This window comes from Onychostruthus taczanowskii, unplaced genomic scaffold, assembly GCF_017590055.1.
Source record: "Onychostruthus taczanowskii isolate IOZ18803 unplaced genomic scaffold, ASM1759005v1 scaffold46, whole genome shotgun sequence".
In the NCBI taxonomy this organism is placed as follows: Eukaryota; Metazoa; Chordata; class Aves; order Passeriformes; family Passeridae; genus Onychostruthus; species Onychostruthus taczanowskii.
In genome coordinates, this window is record NW_024502125.1 from 4623666 (window position 1) to 4639169 (window position 15504).

The 15504-nt window shown below is 41.8% G+C and overlaps 1 protein-coding gene across 1 annotated transcript in view; it reads right to left on the minus strand.

The window, feature by feature from the left end:
* THBS4 (thrombospondin 4) overlaps positions 1-14668 on the minus strand; it is a 39525-nt gene extending 24857 nt beyond the window's left edge. The window contains exons 1-4 of the mRNA XM_041414612.1: positions 14581-14668; positions 10315-10518; positions 6020-6267; positions 4809-4914 (exon numbers count right to left, since the gene is read on the minus strand). Of these exons, the coding sequence (XP_041270546.1) occupies positions 4809-4914; positions 6020-6267; positions 10315-10518; positions 14581-14668 (646 nt within the window). The remainder of the gene's footprint in view (positions 1-4808; positions 4915-6019; positions 6268-10314; positions 10519-14580) is intronic.
* Positions 14669-15504: the final 836 nt, after the last annotated feature.

The following is a 15504-nucleotide window of genomic DNA, read 5'->3' on the forward strand; positions in this document are numbered from 1 at the left end:
ATGTCCAGGTAATTCCATCACCTCCCTCACCACCCTAATAATGAAAAAATATTTCTAAGCTGAATCTCCCCTGCCTCAGTTTAAGGCCATTTCCTGATGTCCTCCTACTGCAGGCAGACCGGTGCCCACCTGGCCGTACCCTCCCTCCAGGCTGTACCCCTTTTTTGTAGAAAGCAATGAAGTCCCCCTGAGCCTCCTCTTCTTGAGGCTGAACAAACCCAGCTGTGTCGGCTGTTCCTCATAGGACACATTTTCTACTAGTCCATTCACCAGCCTTGTTGCCCTTCACTGGACACACTTCAGCACCTCAATCTCATATTTAAAGTGAGAGGCCCAAAACTGAACACAGGATTTGAGGCACAGCCTCACCAATCCTGAGTACAAGGGGTTGATTACTCCCCTGGTCCTGCTGGCATAGCACAGTTGTAACCACTATTGATACATATTTTTTCAGAGTGAAGTTACCCAGCTTTCTGAGCCAGCTCACTGTGAAGCTCTGAGAACACATCAACAGTACCTGTTCTGACAAAACAGTATTTTTAGTAACTGCAACAGTCACTTGACTTTTCTTCTCAAAGACAGCTCATCACACTGCACAAGTTTCATGACTGCATTTGCTTCTGACAGGTGCAGACTTTGTATGGACTCACAAAACATCTACTCAGCACACTATGAACTCACACCAGAAGTCAGTCTTCAATACCAAATAACCAATTAAAGACCTCTAGAACAAGACCAAAAGTTACATCTGTAATGAGCCATAGGAAAGGACCAGATTAATCCCAAGATCTTCACAGGGGATTTTAATCTCTTAAATAAACACTGGTTTTGAGCCAGTGACAGAAAAGAAGCAGAAAGCATGTTTAGCACAGTAGCTTGTAGTTGCTTCTCTTTGCAGCTTACTTATGAATTTGTACCTCTCAAGAAGAAGATATTTGTTTAATTCTCTAAGGCTGTATCTAAAAACAAACTTCACAAATACATGCTCTTCCAGAGACTAGGCAGGCAGGATATTTTGATATTATGCCTGATAGCTTCAGGGAGGTTTATTCACATGTTATTTTTGTGAGTACTGAAAGCTTATATGAAAAATGCATCTCTTAATGTTTACCTCATTGTTTTGTACTTCAAAGCATGTCTAACCGTTTCCAAACATTCTAATGGGAACTGGCCAAATACTCACATACTAAGTAAGTTTTCTTCACTTTGTATTTTTTCATCCAAACACTGAACAAGTTTGAAGTCAGGAATCGCCTGTTCCAGAGCCTGTCTCTGTTTTAGGCCTAACCTTGCCACATTTTTATTTGTGTGACAACAGCAGGACATAATATCATGGGTATTTTAGAATCCCATAGTGGAACCTGGCACAAAGCTGTCAGGCCAGACACTGGGGTCTGTTCTTGTTTTATTTTTAAAACAAAGGCTCATTTAGGCATTATTGATTGAAACCTATTCTCAAGACTTCAGATGGTGTTTTTTGGCTAGCATCTAAATCAAAACCAGACCTATTCTGTGGTTAAGTTTTGCAGACTGCTGAACATTAAGGTGGACTGAACTGGTTAAACTGCCACAAACTACATGCCCTGTGTGCAAATTTAGAAGAGCAGAAACAGCTAAATACACCTGGTTTTGTTTTTTTTTCTCTTCCATTAAAAGTAATTCCAACAGCAGGCCCCACTTGCAGCTGAATAACAAGTGTTTGGGATAAGTACTCAGAGAGTCTTTTAAGGAAGCTGTCAGTCCACAATATAGTGGATCCAGGAGAAAGCAGGCAAGCAAAAGGTACCAGCATGAAGCTATACAGATATCTAGCACTTCCATGTAGCCTCTCTCATCCATATCTTATAAGGCAATTCCCCAGTTAGCTACTCTGCAGCTCTATGTTCTTGAATCATTAAAAATATTATTAACAGAATGGCTTTCACAGAAATAACTAAGTTCAGAGACTGCTTTGAAGTACTACTGACCAAATGGGAACTGAAGTCCCCATCTTTTTCTTGCCAGGATGTTGCAGTATAGAACCAGCTTCATTCTACAGCCAATTGGCCCAGGCATGCACAAACACAGTGGAACACCTCATAGCTTCATTGCTTCTACCTCTCTTAGGAACAACAGCTCTCTGGCTCAAGCAACACATTTGCTCCTGTCTGTGTCATTCAAATCCTGAATTGTCATTGTAAGAGAATGACACCCACAGAATCATGGAATACCCTGAGTTGGGAGGGACTCACCAGGGTTATCAGGTCAAATCCTGGCCCCACATGGGACACCCCGAAGAATCACACCATGTGCGTGAGAACATTGTCCAACTTCTTGAACTCTGGAAGATTGTGGTTTCTTGTCCAGAGAGCAAACCAGGATTACAGTATAGATGATGGCTGACATTAAAAAACATTTCTGAACAGCCTATAATCTTTCACCAAAGAAGCTGTACATACAAGTTTTATGTGGAAATAGGAAGAGGCAGGTTCCAAGTAAACAGAAGGAAATATTCCTCAGATATGTAATAAAGTTCTTGACCATGCATTTAAAACCCACTGGACAGATTCAGGGACAAAAACATATATTGAATACAAGCCACAAAGACATCACCACTGGGTTGAGAGCTCTGAATACCATGAACTGGAGAACAGTGAGGCATTCAGAGAAAGCCAAACTAAGACTCCATTCCATTTTTCTCTTGCCCGTGGGTCTATATTGATATACTGTCTCTAACAGCAACTTGTTTAAAGAACCTTTGGTCCTGTGCAACATAACTTTTTTTTATACTTTGTCAGGCTCAGGTACCCTACATGAGCTATACAACCTCCTAAGACCCTTGGACCAGAATGATCTTGTGATGATAATCACATGCAGTGTACTAATCTCATCTACCAAACCCAGTGCACCTTGCATTCTATTTTCCTACCCAAACACAAAAATCCAAATAAACATCTTCAGCCTGTGTCTGATCATCATAATCTCATCCCACTGCTTAGGTGTCTCAGCCTCACAGACTGAACATGGAGGTAATGCTGCTGTGAAAACAATGAGCAACAACCAGGCACACAGTCAAAGTCATGTACAGTTATTCAGGTCCAAAGCACTCCCAAGGATTTTCCAATTAATATGAAAGCACAAATTTTTATCAAGATACTAGGTCTTATCCCCCTGTACAGCTGAGTATTTGAATTACAGCTTTTCCTGGAAGTAGGCAAAATTGACATTATGTGATATATCATTGACATAGAAGGGCATCATGATGCATACACAAAGTTCAAGCCAGACAACTTAAAATTGCTGTTGGAACACCCACTTTTTCTTTTGGTGGATTAGAGTATGTAGACTTTGGATGTATTTATGTGAGTAGTTGTTTATTATTATTATTATTATTATTATTATTATTATTATTATTATTATTATTATTATTGTTGTTGTTGTTGTTGACACTAATTCCACTTAGTTAAAAGTTAAAAGCAACTTGTCTATGAGAATCTAAGCCAGGTGGAGGCAGCGACAGAAAGATGGTCTGTCTGTATATTACCATTTGCATTATTGATTAGTGAGCAAAAAGTTACAAATTAGAAAGCTGCAAGTTTGTCATTTGGAAACTCGCCGTGGGAGAGCTGCCAGTTTTTGCAGAAGAAAACACTGAACTACCCTTCTATTTCATGTTCAAATGCCTGTTCTTTTAGTGAAAAAGAGAGAGTCCAGAGGATAAAATTCATTTTTTATCTGAGTGTATATATGTTAAGAACCAAGGAAATAGAAGTATCTGAAACTAAGGATTTACATAGATAAAAGGTAGACCAGATTTTGTTACCAATGCACACCACTGGTGCCTACATTCATGTGACATACCCAGGATGCTCTCATAAAATTTCTGCATCTCGTGTCTGTTCTTATCAAAACTAGCAATGCTGCAGGTTGGGTTTGGCAGGGGGACAGGAAAGGGTACGAGAGAGAACATATCATTAATCCCATTTCAAACCTTGAACTGAGTTTCCTCCCTATGGCTGTCATATACTAACATATTCCATGTACAGTGTGAAGCCATTCTTCTCCCTCACACCCACAGCAGAAAGGCAGATGGACAGGGACTACAACAACTACAGGTGGGACAGTCTAGCACAGTTTTTCTGTGTCCAGAGGTTGGGAAGCACCCTCACCTAACACAGGGGATTGCATGAAGACCCTGAGGCCCTTCAGCAGGTGATAAAAACCTTGGCTAAATTGTGGCAGGACTAGTGGCTACTCCACAATGGCTTTTCCCACACAGACATACAGGCTCTGTAGCCATGGCACAAACATTTTCTTCAGTCTCCTGCAAGCTTCTTCACACCTTGCTTCTCCAGTCCAGTGCTCAACAAGACATGGATACAGTCAGTGTGGATAAGTACGTGGGTAGGTCTTGCTACTCCATTGATCTTCCTTTCACACAACCTGTAGCAATGTACCCCATTTAGCACTACTTTACATCTGCAATTGTTTGCAATTTGAATACTGAAAATATTATTAAGCTGACACAAGCAGATCATCATCACAAAAATTTGCCTTCTGCCTTCCAAATTAGGCTAAAAAACCTCTTTCAATCATTAGAGTCTTGTCTTTCACTAAAACAACAATTCATTGCTTTATTACCAGCAACAGTTTTATCTCCAAATGGAGCTATTTCTAAAACATTTACAGGAAACTGTCATACCCATAATTTAGTCAAATAATTGTTATTACTTGGCTATGGGCTTCTTCACATTTTCAATATTCATCACATTAGTTTCCTTGCCCTGATATTGTTAAGAATAATTTTAACTCCCAGCTGCAGGTCTTACCTGTGTACTGAGGTACAGGCTCGATTTTTTGAAGAAAACAATCCTGCAGGTTTCCCACTTCAGCAAGGGTTCCTCCAGTTACCAGTTTTAACTCATCTAGTGTATCCTGGGCTCACAAAAAAAACCAGAGCTCACAATTCTGGTACAACAATGGGAAGAATATGAAATATCAGACAAAGTAAATTAATTTTTTAAAGAGAGGGAGTCCATTTCCTATGCATGCAGGGGTCCTACACCATTCCCTTCAGGATGACCCATCACCATTTGAACTACATAAAATCTCTAATATTAATTTGCCTTGCAGATTTTTGCATAGCTGTGGTTTTATTTGAAACTTTTTTTTTACAGTTCCAATTCATATAATCTCACATAGTAGGAAGTTCCCATATTTCTGTGGCATATGATTTTTTTTAAGTGCATCCAAAGGTGTGGTTTTTTCCTCTCCTCTCAAACAGGTACATATATTAATGTCAGGAATACGGGCACATCAGTCATTCTCCATAAAAATAGGCTCACTTTCAAGCCTGTAATGAAACAAAGTAAGTGGGAAACCTTGGGGCAGAATGCCTTTGTACCTTCTAATAAGTATTTTTGATTAATGATGATGGAAGATGCTGTGGAAGACACTGTTTATCTCAGACTGCTGATAGGGAGATGACAGGAAGCTTTATCAACTCCTGGTTGGCAGACAGAGGAAGAAAAGCTATTGCAGTCAAACAGATGAGGGCTTCGCTCTGGCACCACAAGAGTTCTCCCATTCTTTTGTCTTTTTTAGTCTCTTGGCATATCATGAAGAGGAAAGCCACATACACAGACAAGCACTGCTCATACAGAACAGCTGTAAGAAGCCAGTGAAAAGCTGCCCTTACTGCATTAGCTAAGTCCTTACAAAAAGTCCACTCCCCAAAAAACAACTAGATTGAAGTGAAGGAGGCAGTAGGTTTTTAAAATTTTATTTTAAAAGCTAAAAATTATGTCTAAAACAAATAGCGTAATTATTATAGGGTTCATGTGAGCTAAGATTTCACCTGCTCCATAGGGAGCCCCTGTTTACATTTATTTCACAAGTTAATATTAAAATATTAACTTGTACAGAGTTATTAAACTGTACAGAGCTTGGCTTGCTGAGGACTGAGGTTTGAATTCAGTGATCCAGAGGTTCAGTGGTGATCCCTCTAAATCCTCAGCCTGTTCCCAGTTTCCATGCTCACCTGTGGCTTCTCCTGGAGAGTGCGCAACTCAGCTGCCACCACCTTCTGAGACAGTGCTGAAAATGGTTTTGGCAAGTCCTCAATGGCACCTACTTGCAGGCAGTCCAGATACAGCTCTATCGTGCTCGATCCCTGCTGCAGGCCACTCAGCCACAAGATGACAGCATGGGGTTTCCCATCAGCCAGCTGGATGTTGCTAAAGATCACGGAATTCACCCTTCCATCACCCTTCAGATAGCGCAGCACCGCTAGGACAAAACATGCAGAAGGACTATCAGAGGGTAGCAGACAGCCCAAGGCTGATCAAGGAACGTCCTCTGGAAATCTGCAATTGCTCTGGTATTTTTCCACATGTCTACTTCTGTAAATGCATCCCATATGCAGACACAATGGTAATAATAAATGGGACATCGACTCTCAAAGCAGCACTAGCAGGATGCTTGCATGAGATTTGTGAAGCTCTGCTGCTGTGCTGAGTTTTCCTCTGCTTTGTCCAGGCCTCTCTAAATGGCTTGACCAAAGTCAATTTACAGGTCATAATGAGCTAAAAGGCAAGTGGTAAAGTTACAGGGCATAGCCAGCAGCCTCCAGTCAGCACTTTGGTATGTACATATCTGGCAGACCCAGAGATACTTTGTAGCAGAAGTGTACAACTAGAAAATCAATTTCAATGATGCATACCACATACAGTGGAGCCGTCTCAGAGTGTATCCAAATGCATAATTAAAAAGCAAAGGAAGCATGTTTCCAAACCAATTACCAGCACTCCTCTGTAACAAATATTCAGTAAAACCAAAGTGTAATGCAGAAAAGGCATAGTCCACTCCTAGGGATGACTAAACCTTTTCTCAGCTCTTTTTAAAAGCATTAGTGACTGACCTACCTGATAAAAATTCTCATTTCATTAAGTAAAATGCACCATCAAAAAAATGCCACAACAGCAAACAAATACTCTTACAATAAATGCCTGCTGAGTAATATTGAAAAGAAAGTCTCTTTCCTAAGGAAATTGGATTAGTAAGCTAGAATCTGGGAGCCAGATCTCTAAGATCGGCTAGCTAGTTCTCTCCACAAAATCTCTCCCTGGCTCTCCAACTGCATATCTGCAGAAGCAATGAGGTGAATGCATCTGGACAGTGTATAACTACCCTGCAATATCAGACAGCCCTTCAGAGATCACACTGATCACCAGCTGACAGTCTCCTATTTCCTGATCGTAACAGTTATGTGCATGAGGAATCAAGCTGCAGGGACATCAGGCATCTAAATATTTACATGCTGGCTCTTGCTAACATCTGAAATTCACAGATGGCTGCTACAGTTGTATCAAGTGAGAGCTCACAAATGATCTGACACCAAGATCAGTCAACCACAAATTGTGGATATAGTGGAGGTAAAAGCTCATACCAGCTTTGGTATGAGCTTTTGGACCTAATGAAACTATCAAATTTCTATTCATTTAACAAACTAGCTTCCCATTTTCCACTACTAATATAATCGCTTTGATGCTATGATACCTGTTAGTTGGTGACCACCCAACTTACTGCACACATGCTCCCTAAAATTTAATTCCTCAGTCTAGTGATGAAAAAATCCCCAGATTCATACCAACATGAATGGGGCAGGGTATGTTGCCACCTTTGAAGTCTACACTAGTGCTAGAGTCTCAGCAGCTGTGATCAATATCAGGAATGTTTTCACTACTGTCTATGTCAAAACACTGCCAGAGAAGAGATTTCTGCAGAGGTGCATGAGGTCACCAGTAACTCGCTAAAAGGTAGCACTTCTTGGCAAGCTCAAAGATACAGCAAGACAGAGTACATTGCAGGCATTTTATTTACGTGAATATTATGCACGCCTGGCCATATAAAATTGGATCTGGGCCCTGCATTCAGAGTGACCAAACACAACAGTAGGCCAGAGAAAGAAAGAGGAGATGGAGGCAGGGCCCAGAACAGAATAGTTTCAGGACAAGGAGCAATCAGACTTGGAAGGAAGATCAAGTATTCTTTCCTCAGCCAAAGCCAAATATTCATCTGGTAAACTAGAGCAGGCTTTTGAAGAGATATTTTCTTGGATCACAGCCTCCACCTCCAAGATTTAACTCATCCAAACCCCTGCAGTATGTTTGCTGCTTGAATATTTTACACATACTCATAAGAGTGTCATGTAAACTGCTTAAGAAACAAATTTTCAATTAAAATAGGAGCTGCTTCACAGAATTGTTTAACTGCAACACATCTGTGCACTAACTGCTATTTGTTCCATAAAAGAATAATTAAAGAAGGACAAGAAATCCATGGACGCTATCTGTCTTTGAAAGGCACAATTGTCTACTATAAGTTTAGCTGCCAAGTCAGTAATTCAGACCTGTGCTTTTATAAACATTTAGGTGTTATAAACACATTACTATCAGTTATACCACAATAAAACAAGAATATGAGGCAACCATTGGGAACCAAGCTCTTAAATGTGGCATTTTAAAGCATAACTAAGGCCTGCCTTGAGGCAGATTTGGGCGCATAACTAGAAGTAACATGCAGAGAAATACCACAGATATGAAGACCCTGCATTTTGCTGAGATGCCAACATTGGTTCACCACTTAAGTGACGCTGTTCAGTCTTGAGAGGATCATACACAACTCACACACTCCATACTTGCAGCTGACATGACAATCTTGTGGATGCAGTTTAACTTACTGTATGAAGTAGCCACATGGGATCCCTAACACTTCCAGAGAAATCACGTGTGAAAACACTGCCTACCACTTGCTCACTGCCATGTGCCTTAAACAAGGTGCTCTAAAGTAATGAGGAGGCAAAGAGATCCAATGAACAGTCTTGCTGCAAAAAGCCTCCCTCTTTGGCCAATACTTTACATCAAATAGGTTACAGATGTCCCCCATCTACTCAACGCTGGTCAGTGACAAGACAAGCTGCCTCATGCTGCCTATGCATACACCACTACTGCATTTGTCCTGTCACACAGATGTTCCTCAAACACCAGCCTACTGAGGACAAAACCAAAAGAAACCATGTAACCTTCCACCAGAAACACTCTAACAGGCTTAAGAGACCAGCAGTAACCATCAGACACGCAGACATTTTTGAAAATCAGTTCAATATGTTCAAACTTGTATGTATATAGACACATTTGTGTGTATAGATATGTGTTCCTATATATATATGTACAACATTTGCACACATAATTGTGCAGGTGTGAGAGGGAGAGTGAGTATGTGTAACTTATAATATATTTAGCAATTAAGTAAGTCATCGTTAGGAATTGTATAGCACTTTTGATAAAGCTGTGTTACCATGTATTACCTACTCCCTACACACACATAGCTCTTATTCCCTTACCTCGGAAGGATTTTGGGAGACCTGACAAAACTACCAATGTTTTATCTAACTCATTCCCCAACAATATTTAATGAAAAGATATGCTTTTCTTCTTTTGCAGCATATTGCATAACTTCCCTATGTAGAAACTGAAATTTCTCAGTAGAATTTCACAGTATATTCAATTCAGCTAATTACTCAGTAGCAAATCACTATAGCAGTGAAGTCAATGCAGCAACAATAATGTACATAAATTAACAATCGATGATAAATCAATAAATAAATCAACAATAATCAATAAATAAATCAGTAAATCAACAATCTTTCACTAAACATTAAAACTGTAGTATATCCTAGATCTGGTTTACAGATCAATAAAACTATTATTACTATTTCTAAAACTGCTGCAGCTCCTACTCTGACTCCTGACTAACTAATTCCAGTAAATAAAGAACAAACACTTTATTTCACCCAACTGATTCTTTAAGTGCCAGGAATATTTGTCTTGCATAGTCACATCTAACCTCCAGGGTCATCGGAACAAGAACCTGCCTTTCATATGCATGAGGCAGCATGTGCGTGTGTCCCTCAAATTCCTGAGTAATAAGAACCAGCGATTGTCCCTCGGGGAAAAAGGGGAAAAAAAAAAAAGACGAAACCAAATGGACTTCTTGCTCCATACTCCATGTTTTTTTCCTCCTTTCTCAGCATTGCCCAGAGTGAGCATGCCAGGCAAGTGGAGATACCAGCTGATTGTCAGGTCAGTTTCCCCTGGCCAGGAGAGAGCAGCATCAAGGAGATGAAGGGGTGAGAGGAGATGTGAAAAGTGACAGTATGCAACAGGAATGACTCCAGCACAAAGGTTAATCACACAGTTGTCAGCATTCATCTGTCACACACCAGAGACTATGGATCCAACACCAGTTCTACCATACACATTCCAAGCAACTCACCTTTACTCATCCGTCCCATTACTGTAAATTCAAAATATTTGCTGTTGTCAGCTGATGAATATAGGCCGAAAACAGTGGCTGTGCTCTTTGGCTGTAATTTGAATGTTGAGAGCAAGTACACTTCATTCAGCATAGGATCCCCAAATGCTTGTTGCAAGAAGTTCAGTAACACTCGCTTGTTTGAATAAGGAAGAAGATCAAAAACTGGGGGGGAAAAAAAAGCAAATTTCAACACAAAAATTAAATATAATAATGACCAAAGAAGAATGAGATTTGAAGCCACATTTTGGAGACTGTACACTCTTCCTACCCAAAATAATAATAAAATAATATCACTATGATGAGAATCTGTAAATATCATGAAGTTCAAATCCCTGGCACTGGAAGGAATATCTTAAGCAATCTGGTCTAGTGAAACATGTCCCCATAGATGCAGGGAGTTTGGACTAGATGGTGCCTGCCAGCTACAACTACTCTATCAAAATATCTACAATTTGTTGCAACTGACACTATTTTAACAACTTTTATTTTCCAAAGGGATTATTGATAAGTTACTAACATATAAATACCTAGTCTTCAACTGAGGTACTCCAATATTTTTAGGTAGATCTCAGTGCTTCTCTTCTGAGGTTCACCTCAACAAAAAGCTTTTTAACCGACTTCTGCTTTCATAAATTCAGATGTTTGTGTTCACATTTCAATTAGATAAGGATTCAGCATAAAAATTTTGAGACAGATTTCCAGAGTGCTCATCCTTTGATACCATTTGCAGGGCACCAATTAAAATTAAAAAAGCCAGGTAAGCAATATGATGTTCACAACCTTCTCACTTCATTGACTTTTCACAATATATATTATACAAATAAGACTCATCTTTCTCTTCTGGCCCAGAAAACAAAGAAATACAGGCCTGACAAAACAAAACAAAACAAAACCCACAAACCCTGAAGGCATAGTGAAAGCTCTTTCAAATTTTTATTTTAGTTTTTCCACAATGCATCAGCAAAGAGTCTATGATTTTACACATATATAAGTCAGCTATGTCCTTTATGGCACTGAAACAACAAAGTGGAATTTTCCTCAATGCTCCTAAATCCACGACATCTCCGAACTCAATGAACGCTTCTGTTAGGTTTCTTGATTATCTCCTACTCCAATCTGCTGCAATTAAAGCAGTATATATATTATACCCTGGCAGTAAAGTTTGATAAATGATTTTGCACAAGTGTTGTTTAAAAATAAGAGCACACTGATCCACTGTACATCACTGACACGCCATAGACCTACCATAGCTGGGCCATATTTTTCTCCCACACTGGAACAATACTGTAGAGCTCTCACTAGAGAAGAGCTGTAACACCAGGCAGATGGCAAAAGCACATGACAGCACATTGTGCCTTAGCTTAATTCAAGCCCATGCTTGTACTAATAAGTTTCATTTCCCAGGCTGAAAAATCACCAGTGGACCTTTGCAGATGAGCCTTGTCTACACAGCACAACCCCAAAGGTGTTTTTGTATATAAGGTGATGAAGTCATCCTACCACTCCAGTGTTTCCATACGCTACACACAGAAAAAGATTGAAGAGCACTCAAAAAACAACCACATGGGCACACAGACCTTCTCACAGATATGTAGAAAACCCTGTTCCCTTATACTAGCGTGTGGGTTCATGCTGCTCCCATCACTCATTTTGAAGCATCCATTCATTTAGACACTAATGTTATTGCCAAAAAAGAGAAAAAATGAAGACCTTTCTCCCTTCATTTCATGAAGTCATTGAAATAACATCTGAAGTCTACACTTGCATTGGGTCTAAGGATCTCACAACTCTACAGAGAATTTTCAGGACACACTACAAAAAATATCAGGCCCTTGATTTGCATGCACTAGTAATACTGCTGTCAAACAACTAAGAAGCATACATGTAAGGTGGACCTGGTCAAAGACTTCTCTTTCATTCAGTTCAGATTTACAGCATCCCAGGACAACCACTGCTCCCACTGAAACCAGTGACATGGAAAGCAGAAGCAAAAAGCTGGGTACCTCATCACACTTGGTGCAGAGAGAGCAGAGCAACTGCCCACGTAAGAGATTGAAATGCAACTCACTACTCTGTACAACGGCATTTTACAAGGAATAGACATTCATAAAATACAGCTGTGTTTCCTCAGCTAGAGCAATGCAATACAATACCAAAGACTTTGAGAGCATGAAATATAGCTATACATTTTGTTCAGTTCTAGGTCTATTGGCTGAATTTCTATCAATCTCTGTGATACTCAATAATCTATGCTAAGTCACTTAAAAATATTACAAAAGCAATGACTAAACACTGTGAAACATCTGTCTAACGTTATAGAAAACATTTATTGAAATTTTTGTTATTTGCATATTTAAATTAATACTTGAATTGGTTTGGCAGTTGTGTTCCACAAAGCATAGTGCCTCAGCCAGATCCTTCAGCACCATGTTATCAAACTCTTCCCTGGGATATCTTCACTGACTAGCATGTGGATGCACTACATGATCAGATCCATCCTTAAGCACAACTTACACATGTGCTAGCAAATGCAGCTAGCAGAAGAATAAGGGGGTATGAAAATTCATTTTACATCCTTAGCAGAGTTGGCAGAGAGAGATACCTCTTGGCCATTATAGAGACAATTATTTGTTTGGGAGAAACAGAGAAAAAAAGATCACAAAGATTTCATGTCTCATTTTTTGAAGAACCTTGTCTCTTTGCTCCTCTCTGTGGAAAGGCAGGCTTGAAAGCAAATGTATAGAATACTACCGCCAAAGCTGAAAAGCACTAGCAGCTGGTTCTAATTCATGCAATGGATTGAAAACTCCTACATGCCTTTGTGCCTTCAAGAACAAGTGTGCATACCCACTGGGCTAAACTAAGCCTGCTCGTGAGACAGACCAGAAATTCTCTCCTGTACCTTCCTTCCCTGTTTTTTAAAATAGAGCTGCTTACCCTCCTAGCCAAATGCTAACAAGGGATTAGCTACATGGTGAGACAGTGGCAAACCACACTTTGGAAATCTGCCCAAACCCATCAAGGCTAGCTTTTCAGATGAGAGTTAGAAGACATGACAGAAAGTGCTAGGATGAGGAGGCATGGAGGAGTGAAAATAGTGACACTGGAGAGCATGGAGCTTAAAATACCCTTTCTTTCCTCTAACTCTGTTGCCATATCACACCAGCTTTTTAAGACCTTCCAAGGCTGTTTTCTGGTCACACCTAATCATAGCTGTAGATGTAAATACTGTTCCACTACTGTTCAGCACTTTTCAAGGTAATTATTAATGGCTTTGACACTTGGAGTGAAATCCTAACCCCTACCACAACAATTTCCCACTGACCCCAATAAGCTGAAAGCATCCCTTGTTGAGAGTGGAGTTTTTCATTGGCCACTGCCCCGACAAGTTAGAAAGCTGGTGTTTTTTTTTAAATCCAGTAATACGCAACTTGTCATTACAAAAACACTCTGAAATATCTTCACATCGCAAAGGTCTTCACCAAAGGCTTCTGAAAATGCAGCTATGTTGTTGTGATTGACTGTCTTTTAGATCTACTTAAGTAATAACCAACTGACGTGTCAAAAATCATTCTGTAAGGCAGTGGAGGGGGTTAAAAATGTAGCGAAAACCACAAGCAGCTTAAGGCTCCTGGAGCAGCACGAAGTTGCACTAACTGCTGCACTCGGCAGCCTAGCTGGCTCCAGTCACAAGCTGCTACCGCAGAGCAATACCACCCACTTCACTCAGGCTCTAAAATACAGCAGCTCCTGACGTACTACGTGCATAATATTGCCACGGCAATGCTGGGTTTAAAAGTATGAATTTTCCTATGGACTCTACTATGTAGTAGAATTTTCCCAAAGAGTTTACACGGCTTAGAAATTCACTTTTCATTTAGAAGAACTTCCAGCTGGAAAAGGGCTATTCAGATGCCTCACGCACCCACCAGCACACCTACAAAAACACTCTTTGCTGCATAGGAGCGGCTGACACCGCCGCCTCCCCCGGTCCCCACCGCCAGTGCGGGCGGCTCCGCGGGCGGGCTCTGCGCCCCGACGGGCAGCGGCGGCTCCTGCTGCCCGCCACGGCTCCGGCTGCCCTAGCACCTGCAGACGTGCTCCCTTTCGCTGCCGGGCAGGGCTCCCGGCGGAGGGCAGAGGTCGGGACACTGCAAGCCCAGAGCCTTCTCAATGGAAGAGGGAGAAGGAGAGCGCGCTCCGTCGGGGGCGCGGGGCTCTTACCTCGGGGGGCGGGCGCGGCGGCGCGGCCCGGGCACAGCTGCAGGGCGAGCGGCAGCAGCAGCAGCGCGGCGCCGCGCTCGCACCCCATGGCGGCCGCGGGCCGGGCCGCGCGGCGAGGGACGGCCGCCGCTCCACACCGAGCCCCGCCGTTTAACGGGGGCGGCCCCGGGGCCGGGCACGGCCGGCGGCAGACGGCGGGCCATTGGCCGGGGCTCCCCCCGGCAGGCGGGCGGGGGCCGCGGAGGGGGACGGCCGAGCCCTGGGGTGGGCCAGGGGGGAGCGTGCCGTCGGAACCCGAGCCAGGAATTGGCACCTGCGGCACAGAACTGACGACGCCCCCCAAAATCAACAACTCTGGGGACCCTGTCTGGAGTCTACTCTTTGAGGAGCCCTGGAAATTGAAATGTGTTTAATGGCTTTAAATTCATAGTGTCACAGATACTTATAAGATCATGGAGTTCAGTGGTTAATAAAGCCACTATGCTTACTACCAGTCACACGAAGATGGCCCCAAAAGTGAATTGGGTGTGCTTTAAGAGCCGAGTAAGTGTTCGGTAAGTTCAGGAAGGACAGCAAGTCCAGTGCTGTTTCAAGAAGCCGTTCAGAGGACCACCAGCCTGGTGAGGGACGTAGAAGAGAGTCAGAGGCATGAAGATGATAGAGCCTTGTTCACCCAGTCCTGCTGACTGCAGGATGCTTAACTTTGAGGTTGGCACTATTTTACTTTAAAACCTCTCTTGCCTCCCTGTCTATGTTCAGCAGGTGGTGACCATGTATTTCTTTGTGTCTTCTGACAGCAATACAGCTGTCGTCTTTGCAAAGCCCCCTCACAAGTTTCTCTGCCTGCTCTGCAGTCAGGTGCTTAGTGTCAACTCTTAAGGTTTAACGTCTATTAAAACAGATTCTGTCTCATGCATATCTGAA